General features: G+C 43.5%; 1 protein-coding gene across 8 annotated transcripts in view; it reads right to left on the bottom strand.

Annotated features, from left to right (window-relative positions):
• LOC140388492 (nck-associated protein 5-like) overlaps window positions 1-22625 on the bottom strand; it is a 1019364-nt gene that overhangs the window by 277648 nt on the left and 719091 nt on the right. For all 8 annotated transcript variants that reach the window (XM_072472774.1, XM_072472791.1, XM_072472783.1 and 5 more), the window contains 3 exons: window positions 20425-20493; window positions 16922-16960; window positions 15554-15673 (listed from right to left, as the gene is read on the bottom strand). In XM_072472774.1, coding sequence (XP_072328875.1) covers window positions 15554-15673; window positions 16922-16960; window positions 20425-20493 — 228 coding nt within the window. The remainder of the gene's footprint in view (window positions 1-15553; window positions 15674-16921; window positions 16961-20424; window positions 20494-22625) is intronic.

The following is a 22625-nucleotide window of genomic DNA, read 5'->3' as shown; positions in this document are numbered from 1 at the left end:
AAGGCAAGCATGCCGTATGCCTTCTTGACTACTTTCTCCACCTGTGTTGCCCCTTTCAGTGACCAGTGGACCTGTACACCTAGATCTCTCTGACTTTCAATACTCTTGAGGGTTCTACCATTCACTGTATATTCCCTACCTGCATTAGACCTTCCAAAATGCATTACCTCACATTTGTCCGGATTAAACTCCATCTGCCATCTCTCCGCCCAAGTCTCCAAACAACCTGAATCCTGCTGTATCCTCTGACAGTCCTCATCGCTACCCGCAATTCCACCAACCTTTGTGTCGTCTGCAAACTTACTAATCAGACCAGTTACATTTTCTTCCAAATCATTTATATATACTACAAACAGCAAAGGTCCCAGCACTGATCCCTGCGGAACACCACGAGTCACAGCCCTCCAATTAGAAAAGCATCCTTCCATTGCTACTCTCTGCCTTCTATGACCTAGCCAGTTCTGTATCCACCTTGCCAGCTCACCACTGATCCTGTGTGACTTCACCTTTTGTACTAGTCTACCATGAGGGACCTTGTCAAAGGCCTTACTGAAGGCCATATGGACAACATCCACTGCCCTACCTGCATCAATCATCTTTGTGACCGCCTCAAAAAACTCTATCAAGTTAGTGAGAAACGACCTCCCCTTCACAAAACCATGCTGCCTCTCATTAATATGTCCATTTGCTTCCAAATGGGAGTAGAACCTGTCTCGAAGAAGTCTCTCCAGTAATTTCCCTACCACTGATGTAAGGCTCACTGGCCTGTAGTTCCCGGGATTATCCTTGCTACCCTTCTTAAACAGAGGAACAACATTGGCTATTCTCCAGTCCTCTGGGACATCACCTGAAGACAGTGAGGATCCAAATATTTCTGTCAAGGCCTCAACAATTTCCTCTCTAGCCTCCTTCAGTATTCTGGGGTAGATCCCATCAGGCCCTGGGGACTTATCTACCTTAATATTTTTCAAGACGCCCAACACCTCGTCGTTTTGGATCTCAATGTGACCCAGGCTATCTACACACCCTTCTCCAGACTCAACATCTACCAATTCCTTCTCTTTGGTGAATACTGATGCAAAGTATTCATTTAGTTCCTCGCCCATTTCCTCTGGCTCCACACATAAGATTCCCTTGCCTATCCTTCAGTGGGCCAACCCTTTCCCTGGCTACCCTCTTGCTTTTTATGTACGTGTAAAAAGCCTTGGGATTTTCCTTAACCCTATTTGCCAATGACTTTGAGACCCCTTCTAGCCCTCCTGACTCCTTGCTTAAGTTCCTTCCTACTTTCCTTATATTCCACACAGGCTTCGTCTGTTCCCCGCCTTTTGGCCCTGACAAATGCCTCCTTTTTCTTTTTTGACGAGGCCTACAATATCTCTCGTTATCCAAGGTTCCCGAAAATTGGCGTATTTATCCTTCTTCCTCACAGGAACATGCCGGTCCTGAATTCCTTTCAACTGACACTTGAAAGCCTCCCACATGTCAGATGTTGATTTACCCGCAAACATCCGCCCCCAATCTAGGTTCTTCAGTTCCCACCTAATATTGTTATAATTAGCCTTCCCCCAATTTAGCACATTCACCCTCGGACCACTCGTATCCTTGTCCACCAGCACTTTAAAACTTACTGAATTGTGGTCACTGTTCCCGAAATGCTCCCCCTACTGAAACTTCTACCACCTGGCCGGGCTCATTCCCCAATACCAGGTCCAGTACCGCCCCTTCCCTAGTTGGACTGTCTACATATTGTTTTAAGAAGCCCTCCTGGATCCTCCTTACAAACTCTGCCCCGTCTGAGCCCCTGGCACTAAGTGAGTCCCAGTCAATATTGGGGAAGTTGAAGTCTCCCATCACCACAACCCTGTTGTTTTTACTCTTTTCCAAAATCTGTCTACCTATCTGCTCCTCTATCTCCCACTGGCTGTTGGGAGGCCTGTAGTAAACCCCCAACCTTGTGACTGCACTCTTCTTATTCCTGATCGCTACCCATATAGCCTCACTGCCTCTGAGGTGTCCTCCCGTTGTACAGCTGTGATATTCTCCCTAACCAGTAGCGCAACTCCACCACCCCTTTTACATCCCCCTCTATCCCGCCTGAAACATCTAAATCCTGGAACGTTTAGCTGCCAATCCTGCCCTTCCCTCAACCAGGTCTCTGTAATGGCAACAACATTATAGTTCCAAGTACTAATCCAAGCTCTAAGTTCATCTGCCTTACCCATAATACTTCTTGCATTAAAACATATGCACTTCAGGCCACCAGACCCGCTGTGTTCAGCAACTTCACCCTGTCTGCTCTGCGTCAGAGCCATACTGTCCCGATTCCCTAGTTCTCCCTCAATGCTCTGACGTTCTGACCTATTGCTCCCGTGCCCACCCCCCTGCCATATGAATTTTCAACCCTCCCGTGTGACACTAGCAAACGTCGCGGCCAGGATATTTATGCCTCTCCAGTTTAGATGCAACCCGTCCTTCTTATATAGGTCACACCTGCCCCGGAAGAGCTCCCAGTGGTGCAGATAACGGAAACCCTCCCTCCTACACCAGCTGTTTAGCCACGTGTTTAGCTGCTCTATCTTCCTATTTCTAGCCTCACTGGCACGTGGCACAGGGAGTAATCCCGCGATTACAACCCTAGAGGTCCTGTCTTTTAACTTTCTGCCTAGCTCCCTGAACTCCTCCTGCAGGACCTCATGCCTCTTCCTGCCTATGTCGTTACTACCAATATGTACAACGACCTCTGCCTGATTGCCCTCCTCCTTCAGGATGCCCTCTACCCGTTTGGAGACATCCTGGATCCTGGCACCAGGGAGGCAACATACCATCCTGGAGTCTCTTTCACGTCCACAGAAGCGCCTATCTGTGCCCCTGACTATAGAGTCCACTATGCCTATTGCTCTTCTGCGCTTTGACCCTCCCTTCTGAACATCAGAGCCAGCCGTGATGCCACTGCTCTGGCTGCTGCTGTTTTCCCTTGATAGGTTATCCCCCCCCGACAGTATCTAAAGGGGTATACCTGTTCGAGAGGGGACAACCACAGGGGATTCCTGCACTGGCTGCCTGCCCATTCTGGTGGTCACCCATTTCTCTGCCTGCACCTTGGGTGTGACCACATTTATATAACTGCAATCTATGACGCTTTCCGCCACCTGCATGCTCCTAAGTGCATCCAAGTGCTGCTCCAACCGAACCATGCGGTCTGTGAGGAGCTCCAGTTGGGTGCACTTTCTGCAGATGAACTGACCAGATTAGATTCAGGAAAGGCTGGGTCAGTCAGGTCTTTCACTCGGGACTGGATTCAAAGACTAGAGGGGTCGCAATCCTGATCAATAAGCGGGTGGTATTTGAGGCAGGTAGAATAGTTTTGGATGTGGGGGGTCGATATATTATGGTCAGTGGTAAACTGCAGGGGGTGCAGGTGGTATTAGTAAATGTGTATGTGCCAAATTGGGATGATGTGGAGTTTATAAAGAGGATGCTGGGGAAGATACCGGACCTGGACTCGCACAGGTTGGTCATGGGAGGGGAGTTCAACACAGTTATTGACGACTCTGGCTTGGACCGGTCAAGCTCAAAAACGGGCAAGGTGCCAGCAATGGCAAAGGAACTAAAAGGGTTCATCGAGCAGATGGGGGGGGCGGGGGGGGCTAGAGTGGATCCATGGAGATTTGGGCAGCCGAGGGTGAAGGAGTTCTCCTTCTACTCACACGTGCATAAAGTGTACTCCTGGATCGATTTCTTCATTTTGAGCAGGGCTTTACTGGCAGGGGTGGTGGACATGGGATACTCGGCGATCACAATCTCAGACCATGCTCCGCACTGGGTTAACCTGCAGGTTAGTAAAGACAGTATCGAGCGCCCGCACTAGAGGTTAGATGTGGGACTTTTGGGTGACGAAGGGGCGTGCGAGTGGCTGAGGAAATGTATTCAGAACTATCTGCAGGTCAATGACACGGGGGAAATTTCAGCAGCGATGATCTGTGAAGCACTGAAGGCGGTGGTCAGTGGGGAGCTGATCTCGATACGGGCCCAGAGGGAGAAGGTGGACAGGGCAGAGACGGGCCGACTGGTTAAGGAGATACTACAGTTCGATAGGAGTTATGCGGAGACCCCAGAGGCAGGGCTTTTAAGGGACCGGTGGAAGCTACAGGCAGTGTTCGGCTTGTTAACCACATGACAGTGGCCCGGAAGAGCAGATTCTTTGGGGTGGAAGACAAGTATGCAAAATGTACGGGAGGACGAGCGAACCATGTCCACATGTTCAGGGCATGTCCTAAGCTTAGGGGATTTTGGCAGGGGTTTGCAGATGTCATGTCCACGGTGTTAAAAGCAAGGGTGGCGATTTTCGCGAGTGTCGGAAGACCCGGGAATCCAGGAGAAAGAGGCAGACATTCTGGCCTTTGCTTCCCTGGTAGCCCGGAGATGGATACTATTAGCTTGGAGGGACTCAAAGCCCCCAAAGTCGGAGACCTGTCTATCGGACATGGCTAGCATTCTCTGTTTGGAGAAAATCAAGTTCACCTTGAGAAGGTCACTTTTAGGGTTCGCCCAGAGGTGGCAACAGTTTGTCGACTTCGTCATGGAAAATTAATCGTCAGCAGAAGGGGGGGGGGGGGTTAGTTTAGCTTAGAGTAGGGGGTAAATAAAGGTGGGACCTGTAAGGGAGGGAGATGGCTTTTGCACTATGTTTATAGTTTCATGTACATTGTTTATTGTGTTGTTGTTATAATACCAAAAAATACCTCAATAAAATGTTTTTTTTTAAGTCAAGGGTGATGGTGTTACTCACTGAACCAAGGTTAACACACCAATGGAAAGTTACTGAAAAGTTAGGCTCAATATTCAGAACTTGGAGATTAAATAATAGGAAGAAAGTAACAATACTAGAACTTCTCTGGCCATCACTGGAGTTCACACTCTACTGCAGTAACTTTGCTAATATTGTGGAAGAAACTCTGTGCATGTACAACTTGGAAGAGGAGGAATAATCGAATCGCAGCTGGATAAACTGTGTAATACTTGTAAATAGGCCTGGATTGCTCTTGCACTTTTACACTGATTTGCAGCAATCAGAAATCTGTCACTGGGATCTTAGACCTATGTGAAGGGGCCACACAAAGGCCGCAACGAGATTAAAGGACCTTATAGAGAGGTGGTGCTGAATTTTGTCAACATTACTGGAGTCCTTACGCCAGCCTCAGTTCTGGATTGGGACCCTGAAAGTGACTGTGGCAAGACGCACTCCATGATCCTCCCAGAGGCAATCATTAAGAAGCAGTGCCCATCGTCCAGTCCAATTAAGGACAATTGGCGAACAAGTGAGGTGCAAGGTCCGATCCTAGGGCCCGTTGCAATGTCCACCTGGAAGTCCCACCAGGAGTGATAGGGGTTACTAGGAGGGGTAAGGGACTGTGAGGGCATCTCAAAATGGAGACACTCTCTGCAAGGTGGTAATAAGTTTAAAAGCCCTCATGGCCACAAACCTCCAGTCCATCATTGTTAAGGGGAAACCCTCCATTGAGTGACCTCCAGTTGAGACCACCATATCCCAGTGGGTCCATGCTGGGGTGATATAGAGGAGGCATTAATGGCTCCCCCGTCTGCTGCTGGATGCTGCCTCCAGTCAATGATTGACTCTGGCCTCAGCAGGGAGGCCCAGCTGCCATAGGGAAGCTATCCCAATGTGCTATTTTCCAATTTTTCTCCCAGTCCTGCCTCCTCCCTGGCTTTTGCAGACCAACCCATAAAGTCTAAATCAAGAATTTTAAGTTCAGGTATTTAAACCTATGTAAAATCATGCACTGATAGCACATTAAGAGAGCAAGAGAAATGTGTCATTTAAAGAAAAAAGTTAAAAATCCAACTACTTTTGAATTGCCAGCAATTATTCAAATCTGCAGGAATGGGATGCAGCACTCGTAAAAATTAATCTTCAGTGCCAGCAAGGTGATTTGCCAGTAATTTAGACTCCTTACACTGTTGAAAAATCAATTGGACTTGAATGAAGAAACACCAACTTAATTTGGCATATTTTTACAGTGCGTTTCTTTGTGAATCTCTTGGTGAAGCTCTGGTGTAGTGAAGACTGTGGAGGAACAGGGCAACCTGGATAGCAAGTTCCTGAGTTTCACACTTCACTGTGCAAGGATGATCATTGGAAGTAGCTGTCCGATTAACAATGACATTGCAATGGCCTCATTGTTATTCTTACTGCAAGTCTGGACCATTGAAATTTCAGAGACCTGTATGTTGTCAAGAATGTAGATTTATGGAAGTCTTCTCAGAAATAAACTGCTCCCCTAAACCTAGTGCATAAAAATTCAAAACTGTTTTAAAAGGACAATTTCATTTTGTCCTGAACATCACTGTGATGGACACTGGTTCGCCAACTGTAATCTCATAGCATATGTTGCTGGAATATTAATGAAGCCAGAGTTCAGTATAAAACTGCAAAATCGAAGAGACAATACAAAAATAATTCATAGCTCCATTATTATAGCAAAAAATCCAAACTCGAGGGGCTGAATTCTCCGCACCCCAACACCGAAATCGCGGATGGCGCGGGGGCGGAGAATCCATTTTCCCGCAAGGAATCGGGACCGCATGATTCCCTATTCGCCGCCACCAAGGACCTACCTGGAGCCATTGCCAGAGGCCCATTCCACCATTCTCCGCCCCTGACCGGCCAGAGTCCCAATGGCGTGGAACTAATGTGCTCCAGCTGGTCGGGATACTCGCGTGGCGGCTGCGGACTCAGTCCGCGGTTGCCCTGGTCCGGGTCGGGCCGATTGGAGGGCAGCCGGTAAATGTTTGTGAAGGCGTTGAGGGTCGGGTGTGTGGCCAATCGAGGGTTTCTTTTTTGGGTCCAGCTCTACGATCCGAATCCGCCATGGAGCACGGCGCGGTCGCTGGGGGCCGCCGCTGTGCACATGCACCGCCTCCGATCCAGAAGTGCGGGGGGCCGTATCTGCAGCAAAAGCTGCGAGATCTATGCTGGGTCCCTGCTAGCCCCCTGCAGGGACAAGGAATTAGTGGTCCGTAAAACTCCACCGTTTTGACGCCAGCGTGGGGACATAGTCCCAAAGATGGACAATCCAGCCCGAGGACTTCACCTCAACCAAAGAATTGAATTTCTGTATTAAAACTGCAACAGGTCACTTCAGTTAGTGCTGCCATATTTTATACAGCCACTTTGGTAGCATAATAAATCAAATTCAGACTTTGAAACCATAAAGTCTTCACTTTTTTTCCTTAATCAAAACAATGCAAAATAGTTGTTCAAATATGTGTGACACTAATTACGTGTATGGGCCAATCAATCCTTGTAGCTTTCAAAACTGTTAAGTGTAAATACTGCACAGTCTGCAGTATGTTAATTTACTCAATAGCTATTTGAATTTGTAGAGTATACTCTCAGTGCAAATAGGGCAAATATTGGACAAGTCCCACTTTTATTCAGCATCCTCTCTTGCATCACTTGACGGAGGGCACTGCAAGTGATCCTGCTTTTGGTTAGGTTTCATTTTTACCAAAATATAAGGCAAGATAAGAACCTTTATTACAAATACTTTATGACTTTTTTCCTATTGGGCTTTCTCCTTAATCTAAAAACTGAGGAGAAAACGATAAAATGTAATCCTTATTTTGATTCCATATTATCTACTGAACGACGATCAGGTTTTGTTGACCCTTTGAGAACTAAAAGGTGGTTTATCTTTTGAGAAATAAATGTGCACTTTATTACATATTTCTTGTCTGAAAATCCGTAAAGGTGAATGCTATAATACAGAGTTTGAACGCGATGTAGGAACCCATCGTCTTTTACTGTAAAGAATAAACTAACTATAATGTTGAAACTTAGAGGAAATTCTCCGACAGTTAATATGTCTTTCCCATACCTCCAAATCTGTATCTCTACAATCAAGGTTTCACCTCTGACACAGCAAGAAAAAGGGTCTAATTAAAACCACAAGTCACATCATTACTAAATATAGCAAAACATTTTGAATGAAAGCAACAAAATTTGAGAACTTGCTCAACCATTAATCTTTCAAGCTTCATTGTACGAGGATGTCCAGAAACAAGTTAAAAGTGAATGTTGAACATGATTGATTAACTACTCATCGTAACTAGTTACATTGCAGCTACCACAGCTGCTACCCACTGTACCCAACATCTCCTCACCACCAAGTCAGATCAGCCAGACTCTCCCAACTGTATCCTTGCACTTACATAGCTATGTTTTTTTTTCTCCAATCACCACTCGTACCCTCCCCAAGTTCATCCTATCCTTGAGACCGACCCTCAACTCCTTTGTCTTTGGGTGAAAAGGGCTTTCACCACCTTGATGTCATGTTGATTACAAGATGACCACATACTGGTACCAACATTAAGATCACTTATTTCCACCTCTGTAACATCACCCAACTTTGTCTTTGCCTCAGCTCATCGGCTGCTAAAACCTCATCTACACCTTTGTTACCTCCACATTTAATTTTCCATTAAACTCCTGGCTGACATTTACAGCTTAATAAACTCCCAATAAAATTAAACTCATTCAAACGCTGTTGTCTGTATCCTCCCCATACACCAAGTCTTGTTCATCCATCTAGCCTGTGCTCGCTATCATACATGGAATCCTCATTCAGCAAAGATTCAATTTTAAAATTTGTATCCTTCTTTCCAAATTCCTCCATGATATCGCCACTTTCTACCTCTATAATCTTCTCCAGACTACAACCCTACAAAATATCTGCACATCCCCAAGTCCAGTCTCTTACATGTTCCAAATGCAAACAGCCCACCATTGGCATTTGAACTTCAGCTGGCTGGGCCTGAAACTCTGGAATTCAATCTCTAAAACTCTCCTTTTCTTTCTCCTCCTTCAAAGTTCTCCTTAAAACCTGCCTCTTTGGCTATGTCTTTGGTCATCCTTCCTGCATCTTGTACTTAGGTGGGGGACTGCAGAACAAGGGGGCATAACCTTAAAATTAGAATGATGCCATTCAAGGGTTGTTCCAGGGAGCACATAAAGGGCCATTAAAATCCAGAACCCTCTCCCATAAAAATGTGTTAAGCTAACATCAATAGATTTTTAATAGATGAAGGTATTAAGAGGTCTTGTGGTGCACTGATAGGTTGAGTGAGTCACCACTAGGTGTGGGAAGAGAACTGGAATTAAGAGATTTGTTACATAGATGGTTAAGACACATAAACTATGATTGAATTAAATAGTATAAAAGACTGGTTTTTGGGAGGGTGGTGATTGCTGAACATCCTATTCCTGTCCCCAAGTTTCAATCTTGGCATCCATTCATAATGATTGAACTTCAGTGAAGTGCTTTGGAATATATTTCTACGTTAAAAGCACTATGCAAGCTATTGTGGCTATTTGGAAAATCATCTTCTATCCAATTGCTTTCTACCACTACAGAATGCTCACAATAGCATGTGCCATGGAAAAAATGACTAAATCTACATATGAGATAATCAATTATCTGCTTCCATTAAAGATCAAAGAATAGATTTCTAACTTTCCACAGATACATCTCTATTACAAGTGGGGCTGAATGTGTTACAGATCACTCGAGAAGTCAGAGTTACTATGGCAACATATACTTTTACATGCATGTTGTAGACTGGAGCTATGGATAATGATGTTCAAGGTTCAAGCATTCTTTCCATGACATCAATGACCAGGAATCTCTGACACTTACAATCTGTCACTGGCATGTATTGGGTATGTTTGGCTGCATTATGAACGCACCTTCCTTGGCTATCAAGTTCTGGAGTGGGACTCGAAGCCAAAGTTTCTGACTCAGAGACAGTGTCGCTGCCACTTTGCCACAAGACCGCCTCCTATTTCAAGGAGGAGGTCATTATCTAAAGGTCATCCAGATTGTACTTAAGGGTCATTTCTCAATCTCCATACCCGATTAGCGAAAGGTAATTTTCACATCTTCCTTCCCATGCATTTCCCTATATAGCAGATGACAAACAGGAATTCGAAATTGTCATGCCCTGTTAGCTACCTGTAAATTACACAGTTTTTATTCAATGCACTCATTAATTATACATTTGAATTTCAACAATTCAACAAGTAAATTTAATAGGTCCTCCAATCGGGTGGTAAAAGAAACATTAATTGTATGCAACAGAAATAATTGTCTTGAACAGTTAATTGCTGATGTTATGTCAACTCAAGGAGTTTATTTTAAAAATGTCCTCACATATCAATTTATCGGAGCGAACAAATGGTGGAGCACTTTCTGTACAGAAGGTAAAGAAAACCTAAAGAACAGTTGTCAAATATGAAGGAACTATAATTGTGCTTACTGCCATAGAGACTTATCACCCGTGTGGTTTTTAAGCTAGTTGCTTGTTTATTTTTAATGTTAAAAAAGCAAAAATTCATTTTCTAGCCATTTGCCCTCCTTAATCTGACTTGCATGGTCTAAGACAGCAAAGGAATGGAGTGTTAAAATTGAGCAGTCAAACTGCTCCCATAGTTTCACATCTACCAGGGCCTCAAAACTAAGTTCAGCATCACCTACAAGAAGGGAAGCAATAAATATCAATGTATTATACTTAATGGAGACTGGAGGCACCAGACAGAGAAAAACACTTTGCTCAAAATTAATATATCCAAATCTTTGGTGGCATCAGCCTGCCCCTAGTTAAAATATACATAATTTAGTTCAAACCGTTACCAAATTTATGTAGCAATTTTAGCATAATGTCCCAAGGTTCTTCACAGTGTGTTATCCAACTAAATTTGACATAAAAACAGAAAATGCTGGAAAAACTCAGCAAGTGTTGCAACATCCGAGTAAAGAGAAACAGAGGTAACATTTCGAGTCCGTATGATTCTTCTTCAGAACGGTTATCCTTATTTTATTTCAGTTATTCTAATATAGACTGAGACAATAATATAAAAGGGCAATGAGGGGAAAGAGTTTCTGAAGTGGGTTCAGAAAAATTAAATTGGACACTGAGCCACATAAGGAGATGCTAGCAGATTTCTAAAACTTGGTCAAAGAGGGAGGTTTCAAGGAGAGTCCTCCAGGAGACAAAGCTGAAGGGGCGGAGCGATTTCAGAAGGGAATTCTAAAGCTCAGGGTTTGGACAGGTGAAAAGTTGGCCATCAATGGCAGAGTGATTAAATCAGAGTTGTGCAACAGTCTAGAATTGGAGCAGCATAGCAATCTCACAGGCGCTTACCTGGATTGGGAGGAACACGGCCATGGAGGGATTTAAAAACAAGGGTGAAAATGTTAAAGTTGAGGCAATACTGGACAGGAGCTAATTTTGGTTAGCAAGCACATGTGGTGGCATACATGACATGGTATGTGTTAGGATATGTGCAACAGAGGACACGACCTACCCGAATGACAACAGAGTTCCGTATTGAGTGCGATTGAACGCCCATTCGGGTAGATAGAGAGCCTCAGCGAGGAATGACCCTGTGAGGCTACACTTAGTGCAGAAAACACGACTGAGGAGCTCAGCTCGCCGGAACTCCTCAGTGCAGAAGACGATCGGGATGCCATTTTTAAATGGCGTCCCGATTTCTCTACCTCCCGACACGACCTTCGAACCCCTATAATGTGGCCATCAGCAGCCCCCCACCCCACATCCCCTGCCCCCGCACAGGGCACCTCTGTACCGGTTCTCATTGCAACAAAAATGCCAGCTTGTCACCTTGGCAGTGCCACCTGAGCACCTTGGCAGTGCCAGGCTGACATCCAGGTGGCACTACCAAGATGCCAGGCTGGCACTGCCAGGGTGCTTCTCTGCCCAGAGGGCAAGCACCTGGGGGATCTCTGATCCCTTGGGGGACCCCCACGAATGCCGTTCCGTCTGGTCCCCATTCACACAGACCAGTACAGGATGACGCTCTCACAAAATCTTCAAGGCGAGTGGTTCCCGTACCAGCCTCCCCGAACAGGCGCCAGAATGTGGCAACTAGGGGCTTTTCACAGTAACTTCATTGAAGCCTCTCGTGACAATAAGCAATTATTATTATTATTACTATGTTAGATCCCGTACCTTGGGTAGGTTGTGGAAATGCATATTAGTGAGACTAGCTGTCTCACTACAACGCGGCCAGTTGATCGTGGAGTGTATTTGGTGAGGACAAGTTTAAGTAGGCGACAGATGGGAGGCTGTCCAGAAGAGTATTTAAGAAGTAACGGTTGTTGGAAATAAATAGATTGTAATTCACAAATTTTAATTGGTAAATTATTTCCCTGAAGTTACAATAGCATGTGTTAAATCTTGGTCAAAAGTTAGACTTCAATTAACAGGTTGTTACAATTGTCCTGTAGATCATCAGAACCTTTTGCAGTAGCCACAATGAAGTATTCTTGTTGAAGTATAAAATGTTACCAGTGAATTGCTGTTCAGTGTTTTATCATCACGATGGAATGTTTAACTGCAGTCACACATTCTTGCCATTTAATATATTCAAATCACAAAATGCAATTAAAGAATTAGTTATTGAAGCAAGCATACATTAGCAAGCATATTCATTTTCATAATGTGTTTCCAGAATGACAGACTAAGGTTACATTTTGTGACATAAATTTCCGAATCATTGTTTCTGAAATAATTTTGTCCATTGACCAAGAGCGCAATTGAACCATCGCGTTGCACCCAACACGGATGGGCATGCCGGTTTAAGTAGCAGAAAGGCCGGAATTTAGGGTCACGCCGGACGCAAATCAGTTTGCTACCTAACTGGCCCGCTCCTGATGGCGAGTCCCGGATCATGCCCAAATATGGCGAGCATATCATTAACCCTATTTGCATTAATTTGCATCTCATTAGCAAGATTGAAGTTGAATGTACCGGCCTCCCGGGAATTAACCGGCTCCTGCGTGAGTAATCTCGGGGGTGTCGTTTAGCTCTCCTTTTTTTAAATGTTAAACTGGCGCAATGGCTGCTGAGGGGAACTGAGGAGGTGAGTAGCCATTTCCATTTTATGGCATGCAGCTCAAGGGCAACCCCTGGGCCGCGGGGGAGGGAGGGGGGCGGGTTGAGGGGCTTTTCATTCATGAGGCCTTCAAGCTATCTTTAAATACTATAGATACATCTATCAGGGGAAAATACCGTTGCTGCCTGTCTGCCCATCAAACAGTTCCAGGGTAGAGCCCTGGTCTTGGTTATATGCTGAAAGTCACTTTAACTCCCTTTGACTGTGAGCAGCCTCTAGCTTCACATCTGCAGGCTATTGCTAATAAGAAATTGGCCTCATTGATTGTCAGAGCACTTCACAGTAGCAGGTTGTGTTTGCTGCTTTCTCCTGCTGGTGGCTGCAGATGCCTGGAGGCTGCAGTTGCTTTTTCCTTCCTTTTCTGTAGCTGTAAAGAAGAACATTTGTTTCCAAGATACCTGGGTCCTGGAACACCGGATGTACGAGTCCAGAAGGCAATACAGCTTGAAGTAAGTAGATGCTGTGGGACCTAGTGCCAACATTGTTCCAAATGGGCCATTGCTAACGCCGTTGAAGAAATTATTTTGCAGATTGCTGGTGCTTTTGTTGCTGGCGTGGTGAGTGGTGCATGTAACTGGCACGTCACCGTGAGTTAAACGCGCTTGAAATCAAAGATGTTCAATTGCACCTTGAAATATGTGGATGCCAGGATTTGGTTCCGGTGAGATTGGGCCGTGCGGGAGGGCCTGCACAGTTGCAGCTCCTGGATGGAGAATGACACTGATACGTGGAACAAGTCACACATTGATGGACAGATCATTTGTACGACAAGTATCTGGACATGATAATACATTCTCAGGCTTATCGTCCATTTCTGTTGAGGAACATGTGAGGTGTGAAACCATCTGTTTTGTTGTGTGAAAATGAGCTGATATAGCTTTGTACTCATATCAATATGGAACGGTAACCTTTCCTTGTTGTTCAATGGTTAGTGTGATGTGTGGAATGTTACTGTTGATTTTCAAATCTTTGTTACTGTTGACCGTTGAATAAACAAAATCTGCTCAAGTGGATTCTTGTGGGTACACATGCGAATTGATGATTGATTATTGCAATGCACATCAATCAAACTTTGAAGCCTGAACAGTTTGCCTGAACTCCAGATCATGTCGACATGGGTCTCGCCCCCACAGACCAAAATGATGTGCAGGGTAGGTGGACTGGCTATGCTATATTGCCCCATAATTGGAAAAAAATAATTGTGTGCTCCAAATATATTTTAAAAACCAATGTACGAGGCAGGAGAGTGATGATCATTCACCAAGAGGTAAGCTCTGTTTATGCCAAAGTCTGATTCCTGTTTTTCTGCTGACAACGGGCTCATACCCATCTCTGAATGGTGTCTGCGTGGGGGCATTTGATCTCGGACCACTGTGCCCAAGAGCTGGGGGGAGTGGAGGGCCCGCTGTGAAGATGCTCCACAGCGACTGGGACCTGATGTCAAGGCCTTCAGCTATGGTTGTCACATCCTGAGCCATGCAGTGGACACCACCATTCAAGACACTGATCTTGTGCTCCAGGCTTTCCACTGTGGTTGCCACCCTTGCAGTGTTGGCCTTGATGTCATCCATTGTCAGCATCATCTCCTGCGCTTGAACCTTTTGGGACTTCTCCAATTGGCGATGGAATGCTGGCATCCCCAAAGCGAGGAGCAGGTCTCCGCGATGCCTTGCTTATGTGTTGACTGGGAGTGAGTGGTGAGGGTGCGTTTAAAAGCAGCTCCCTCTTGTTGGCAGCGAGACGCTGAGGCGCGATCTGATGAATCAGCCGGCGAAACAGCTAGTAAGAGACACTCATGGGGGGCTCACTTTCGGCACTAAGTACCTTTAAGTATGGGCGATGATCTCACCAGCGTGGACATCGAGAAAAACCTTGTCAAAATGACACTTAGAAGTGTTTCCATTAAATCGCGTGCCAAGTATTTGAACACCACAACAGTATACAAAAAACAAAGAACAATACAGCACAGGAACAGGCCCTTCGGCCCTCCAAGTCTGCACCGGTCATGATACCAACCTTTGCCAAAATCCTCAGCACTTCCTTGTGCCGTAACCCTCTATACACATCCTATCCATGTGTTTGTCAAGATGCCTTTTGAATGCCGTTAATGTACCTGATTTCACAACTTCCCCTGGCAACGTGTTCCAGGCACTCACCACCCTCAGTGTTAAAAATCCGCCTCGCACATCTCCTCTAAACTTTGCGCCCCACGGTCCAAAGTTTAGAGGAGATATGCGAGGGAGATAATCGGAGAACTTTACCCAGGACATTTATTTTTATTTGTTTCTGATCCTTACATTGATCAGTTGATTCTTTGCATAATTTATCACATTTCAGTTAATAACAGTGTTTCGAAGTACTGACAATTAAAGTATAAAGATGCATTGATGGAAATCCTTTGATTGCAACAAGCTTGAATTGCACTGTGAATTTTTGAAAAATTACATTATCTCAAATTTTTGACCAATTAATCAACTTTGATATGAAGCTTTTAGATAGATGACTAAAAATTTGCATGAGATTCTGACAGAAAAAAGCTAATATAAATACACACACCTGTAGTAGTGAATCAGAGGCCAACCGAACTCTTTGCTGGAAAAGAACACTCAATGCTCGATTTTGCTGTTCAAGATCAAACACCCTTGTGCGTAGTTTCAGGCACTCTTCTCTTAAATCCTGCAGGTATAATTATAGTGTAGTAGAGAGTTACAGAAATATTTTTATTATTAAAATGTTCTATTTTTCAGAGAATCAATACGGAAGAATGGAAAAAAAAGAATGCAATCTCAATAAATGGGTTCAATTGATGCTATACATTTCCAGTGATTTTGATCAGTGAGCTGCAATATGAACCTCCTTTATCCCCAGCCTTAGACTGGGCCATTACTCTATAATGCATTTCTCACTCGTATTTTACTTCTTTGTCTTCATTAAGTGGGTTTTAAAAGGACAGTTACTTGCTTTTGGAAAAAAAATAGCTAGAATCGGTTTACATGACACTATCCATATTAGTACTAACCACCACGAGGAGTAGATTAAATTATTCAACACCAACATTTTGATAGAAGGACAGTGCAAAATACAGAACCCAACAAAAGTGAACAAATAATAACAAACTGAGGTACAGATTTTAAAAAATAATGAATGCACATGATGAAGCCATAAACGTACATTAGTAAAATGTTATCCCTTTTATTTTTCCCCGCTGCTGGTTTAATTTATTAATTGAGAAGACCATCCCAGAGAGGTTAAAAGCCATAGAAACATGCAATGCTGACAATCGCATCTAATGGTTTTAACAAGTGCACATAACTATTGCATCATAGATTTTCTTTTTTCTGACACAGGAAGATACTACAGACAACAATTTCCCAACTTGGCCCAATCTTTTATAGTGCCCTACTGAATCAGAGCAATGTGATTTGGCATGGCGCACTCTAGTTTGCTCTCCCTTCAGAAGAAGCGCCACATCATTGCAGCTTAATTCCTCCACAAGCTGTTCTGACTGAGATCATACGTGATCAGCAGAGAACCTCAATGTTTCCAATCCAGCCACTACCTGTTAAATGCAACTTGTGCCAGTGAAATATTATTTACATCACAGGACTGTACTCGTTTTACAAAATTACTGTGCCTGAATTTTCCAGGGACTCATGGTGGGGGAATGACATAATCACTATTGTAGCCATTAAGAGAGATGTGCCATTAAACCACTTGTATTGTTCGCAACTTCACTTTTGTTCTTTCCCACATAATGTAGCAAATTGTTCAGTTTCTAATCTTGTATATGTTGGCTTTATAACAATTGGACTAGGGCCAGGATTTTACAGCCTGTTGTCCCAGGATCTACGAAGGGGGATTCAGTGGCTGAGCTAAAAATCCAGTGACTTTCAACAGGATTGGCTCCTCAGGAAATAGACTCACCTTTTGAGTAAGCAATGCCTGAACCACTTGATTGGCAACCTTTGGAAATAAAACATAGAGATTAACGATCAACAATTGTGTACATTACTCCAAATCCCGAAATAATGTCCAATGGAATTCATTTTTATGGCAGTTAATCATGAATGCTTATATAATTTAATAATCTTCTGGGTCTTTGACAGCTGTTTGCTTTGGGCGAAAGCTATGTCACCGTGGAATGCTTTATACCCTCGCCCTGACAAATAACCCCAAAGGGGTTAGAATGTGAAATGTGAGTGGTGCATAAACTTCAGCAAGACCTTGTTGATCCGAATTGCTCTCTTTCTGTGCTGGAAATACTTTGTTGCATGCTCCACCTCTGTTGAAAGTCTTGCTTCATTGCTTTATCCTGTCGCTTTTAAAATTTTCACTGCCCGTGCACTCGGTCAATAGATCAACAATTTTTGCTGTTTCCATAACAGTGGGCTGTGGACCAAAGGTTGTAAAATAGGAGTTGGCTGGATAGCTCTTTTTCAGCTGATACAGGCATAATGGGCTAGGTCACAGAATTCTTATGGCACAGGAGGCCATTTGGCCCATCGTGTTTGCACTGGTTCTCCAAACGAGAATCATGACTAAATTTAATTTTAATAATCTTTATTGTCACAAATAGGCTTACATTAACACTGCAATGAAGTTACTGTGAAAAGCCCTTAGTCGCCACATTCTGGCGCTTGTTCGGGTACGTAGAGGGAGAATTCAGAATGTCCAAATTACCCAACAGCACGTCTTTCGGGACTTGTGGGAGAAAACCGGAGCACCTGGAGGAAACTCATGCAGAGACAGGGAGAACGTGCAGTCTCCGCACCGTGACCCAAGCCAGGAATCGAACCTGAGACCCTGGAGCGGTGAAGCAACAGCACTACCCTGCTTTTCCCCAACACGTTTGTTTTTATTCAAGTAATCATCTAAAGCCCTCTTGAATGCCTCAATCGAACCTATCTCCACCACACTTCCAGGCAACACATTCCAGACCTGAACCACCCTTGTATGAAAAAGTTTTTTCTCAGATCACATTTACCTATTTTGCAAATCACTTTAAACCTGTGCCCTCTAGTTCCTGATCCTTTTACGAGCAGAAACAGATTCTCCCCATTTACTCTGTCCATCCCACTCATGATTTTGAACATCTCTATCAAATCGCCTCTTAACCTTCTTCTCTCCATGGAAAACAGTCCCAACCTCCCTAATCTAACCTCATAAATGAAGTTCCTCATCCCTAGGAACATCCTTTAGTGTCTGAAATTTTCTTTGATTTTCAAATGCAGAACTTATTTAGTCTGTAAGGCACATTGAAGGGATTATGATATAGTGTGCATGGAGTATTGCAATATTTATTCAGCAGTAATCGTTCATCGAAATGCAAGCACGGTATTTGGTTTCCTGAACAAAAATGTATCAAGTGGCAAATTTAAGCAAATTATTAAGTGATTGTTTCTTGACAGTGAAATGCTTCTTGATAAATATTGATGTTCTAGTGGATCATTCTATTACTATAATGGCAGCCAGTTTTTGTGGAACATTGCAATAATATGCTTTACTCACAGTTACCAGCTCTTGGACTGGAACATACAGACTACAGAGTATAACTGACCAAATCAACTTACAAGTTATTGATTAGTGGAAGACTATCAAGTTATCCAAACTAACCCATTTAAGTGCACAGTTCTTCCTCCACTCATCCAAACAGAACACTTATGGTGAGACAAAAATGTGTTGCATACTAATTATGTTCTCCAAGAAAAGAGTAACTACAAGTTCTAGAGAGAAACGGAATACAAATTCAAAATTGCAAACGCTGCTGAAAATACTGTTGACAATAAATGGAGTAATATTGGGAACAATTTTAAAACTAATCAAATAAGGATAAATTTACTTTTTAAATATCTCACATCTCAGTATTTTAGCCTGCGGTCATATATAAGGGAACATAAATATATGTTGCAGCGTAAAACCCAAACATCTTCCTATATAAATGCAAAACAAATTGTGGATGTTGGCAATCTAAAATATAAAGGGAAAACGTCGAAGAGACTTAGCAACTCTAGCAGCATCTGTGGAGAGAGTAAAAGAGTCAATTGCTGGAATTCTCCAGTCATTGCCATTCAATTTTCCCCCCAGCAGCGCACCTCCACCAGTGGGCTTTGCGGCAACGTAGGGTGGTTGACACGAGAAATCCCATTGACTACCGGTGGGAAGATAGAATCCTTCCGCCAACAAATGGCACGCGGCGAAGAAACACGAGACTGGCGGATCGCAGAATCTCGCCCAATGTTTTGAGTCTGTGCGACTCTGAAGAAATGTGATACAGACTCAAAATGTTAACTCAGTTTTTCTCTCTCTCCACAGATGCTGACAGACCTGCTGAGTCTTTCCAGCATTTTCTGTTTTTCCTGCATAATATTGAGATTATTCCAAACTTACTACTTCACTGTGGACTGAGCCTTCAGGTGTGCAAGGGACCATGCCTTCCAGGTATTTAATCCCTCGTTGCAGTAAGAGGTTCTGATGTGTGCGCAACCCCCCCGACCCCTTCCCTTCCCCTCAGCCCCACTGAAAGCTGTTCAGACCTGGGCAATGCAGGGTAGCCAAACATCTGGTTTAATTTGGGTTAGCCGATCTCATCAGTAAAGGTACAATTAGTATCATTGTCCCTGAACGTGAAAGGGGGAAAATAAGCTAAGATTCATGTTCTAGGTGCTCTTGCTAAAAATATATACTCACGGTGATGCAACGAAGGACAACAGCAAAATGAGAATTATTTAGACCGTTAAAATCAGCACCAGTGTCCAGGTATTAATGGCTTTAAATGCATCAAATCACATAGAAGATCCAATGAATTTTATAAGTCAAAACGATTGATTGTAGAATTCTGTCACTGTGGTCTTTGCATCAAGCAAGATGTAAAATCCGAGTAAATGAGAATATTTTGTTCATTATTGAAAGCATTAATTAAAATAAAAGTACTTGCAAGACAGTGGCGGAGCAGTGAATTACTACATTACCTTTTCTGCTGTAGGACCTGTGTTAAACTATAACCCAGTCTGCTCTGATTAAATACTCCCATTTGACAGCTGCCAGGATTCTAATAAAGTTTGGCCAGTCTCAGCCCAAGTTCACGAAACAAAACTGCCCAGAAGCACAAGCTGACAGTAAATGACTTGCTTCATTCAGACAGGCAAAAAAATGTGGGATGAGGGAAAGAGGTTACATTGAGAAAAACAGGAAAGTTCTTCTGAGATTGGAATTAAGCATCTTGTTTGGAGAAACAATAGCACATTTTTGGTTTTGTATTTAACCTGCGCTGCATATGTTCTAGAAGCACTTAACATTGATGATCACTCTAGCCTCACATACATAAACTGATATAATCTGAAATATTTTTGGAAATGCAGATTATTGAAACTAAATGGCTTACAGAGGCAAAAATAATATCAAAATAATCTGCAATTGCCTCATCTTACCTCATCAAGACATCGTTCATACTGTTCTCTCTGGTGTTCATTCTCTAAGGCCAAGGCTGAGTTCTCTGCCTGCAATAGAATACAAAAATAATACATGTTAATACAATTTCAGGCTGTATTCCATCATAAAAATCACTGACAGGAATGGTTGCAGTGACAGTTTTATCCACAAAAGCTATTAGTGCCAATTTCTTACACATAATGCAGGCATTACACGTGTCTATCTAATTTAAGATCTACCATCATACTGTGAAAAACTTTACAGGTTTTGTCTTTCACTGCAGTGTAGTATCCTGGAACTTAGTGTAGCTTGTGCATTTTGTCTAACAGCTGCAAGCGAAGCCTCTGACTTCATCAGAGAGTAGTAACTTCCAGGAGATGTGCCAAATGTTATGATCACAGCAGAGACCAATAACTTTTATCGACAGTAGACAGAAATTTAGAATCCCAATTGTTTATGAAGAGAATGAAGCCACAAACTTCCATGGTTTAAAACAAAAGTATTTTTACTCTGCAAGAGTCAAAGAAGTGAACACTAACTAGAGTCAACAAAGTGAACACTAACTACTATTTATCCGATACTCTAACATCCAGATTTAACATGATGTTAAACATGAATTAGCAGACAAATCATGGCCAAATATAAACTGTAAATTGCACCTTAAATGGCAGATACAACTAAGACAGATCTTACATATTGGCTCAGGGTGCTCAGTTGTAATGATTACACTCAATCACAAAGTATTTCAAACACTTTCTTCTTCATGAAGAATCTCAGCTCCTCCTTCTAGAAGCTAGTCTAATCCCCAGGCAGCAGTAGCACATGAGTTTCATGGGCATGGTCTTCACCACTAGTGACACATATCTGCAGAACCTGTTCAAACCGGAGTTTCATGGGCATGGTCTTCACCATTAGTGACACATATCTGCAGAACCTGTTCAAACCGATCTGGATGGCACAGATCCACCACCATCTTCAAGCAACAGAAACTGCTGCAGGAACTTATTTCCTTTGATTATTCTCAGCTTCTGGATCTAGTCCTGTTTTTTTCAGCTTGTCTTGCCTGCTCCAATGCACTCAATAACTACTACTGCACAGCTTGGACTTACCTGGGTCCTTTTATATCTTTCAACAAAGTTTCCGCTCCATTTCTCAACATCAACTTGTTTTGGGCTTCCTTAAAAGCTGGGAAGTTCAGTTTCATATTCTGCTTCCGTCTCAGTTTTGTTTTGAGGTGGGGTCAGCCTCAAGAACATACAAATTATATATAAAAATATAGATTCCTGGGAGTCACGTGATGTGATCACGAGAGCAGTTCCATTTTTGCAAACTCTGGCTCTGCTCATGTTTTAATCCTTTACTTTATTCTTGTTCACATTTCATAATTTTGTCGGGACACTTGCTTGGTAATGTGTCCCTGGATGATGTTTTGCGATGAGGAGAAGAGTTAAATCGTAAAGCATCCTTGCGTCATTGAGGTGGTCAGAGATGGCTGGGGTGGGGCCCAGTTTGCAGGGGTGTTGTTGCTGATGAGCGGGCCTGTGCCTCGGTGGTGGTGGGCATCGGGATAATGAACACCTCTGAAAGTGTTGTTCTGGATGATGATCTCGGCTCCGTGCTGTAGGTCTTTGGTGCTCACCTTGGGGATCCATTGAGTTTCGTTGAGAGAATGATGGAGGCATAGGAGAGAATCCATGCATTTGATAGAGCACTTTCCCTGGAAGGGTCCCACCTTCGGTTCATTGAGATCCTGCTGCATGGCGTATCACATATCCTGACTGATTCGGGAAGGAGGGGCCAGCAAGGATAGTGCGTGTGCCCGGTTTCAGGCGGGATGTGAGAATGGGTTCCTGACTGAGTTTGAAAATTGGCTTTCATAATCCTGATTTGGAGACTGGACATGTCATGTTCAACAGATGTATCCGGTCCCCAAGGTCTGTGGTCGGTGGGCCCCCGACCACGGGTCTTGCATCCTCCTGGTAAGTGAAGGTGCTTTATTCGTTGAAATCCTCAAAAAATCCTGAGATGTGTTTAATAATAATAATCTTTATTGTTACAAGTGGGCTTACATTAACACTGCAATGAATTAACTGTGAAAAGCCCCTAGTCGCCACATTCCTACACCTGTTCGGGTACACAGAGGGAGAATTCACAACATCCAATTCCCACATCGTTCGGGACTTGTGGGAGGAAACCGGAG

Source organism: Scyliorhinus torazame, chromosome 2 (genome assembly GCF_047496885.1).
Source record: "Scyliorhinus torazame isolate Kashiwa2021f chromosome 2, sScyTor2.1, whole genome shotgun sequence".
In the NCBI taxonomy this organism is placed as follows: Eukaryota; Metazoa; Chordata; class Chondrichthyes; order Carcharhiniformes; family Scyliorhinidae; genus Scyliorhinus; species Scyliorhinus torazame.
Note: the sequence above shows the minus strand (reverse complement) of the source record. Positions and strands in the feature narration are given on the sequence as shown.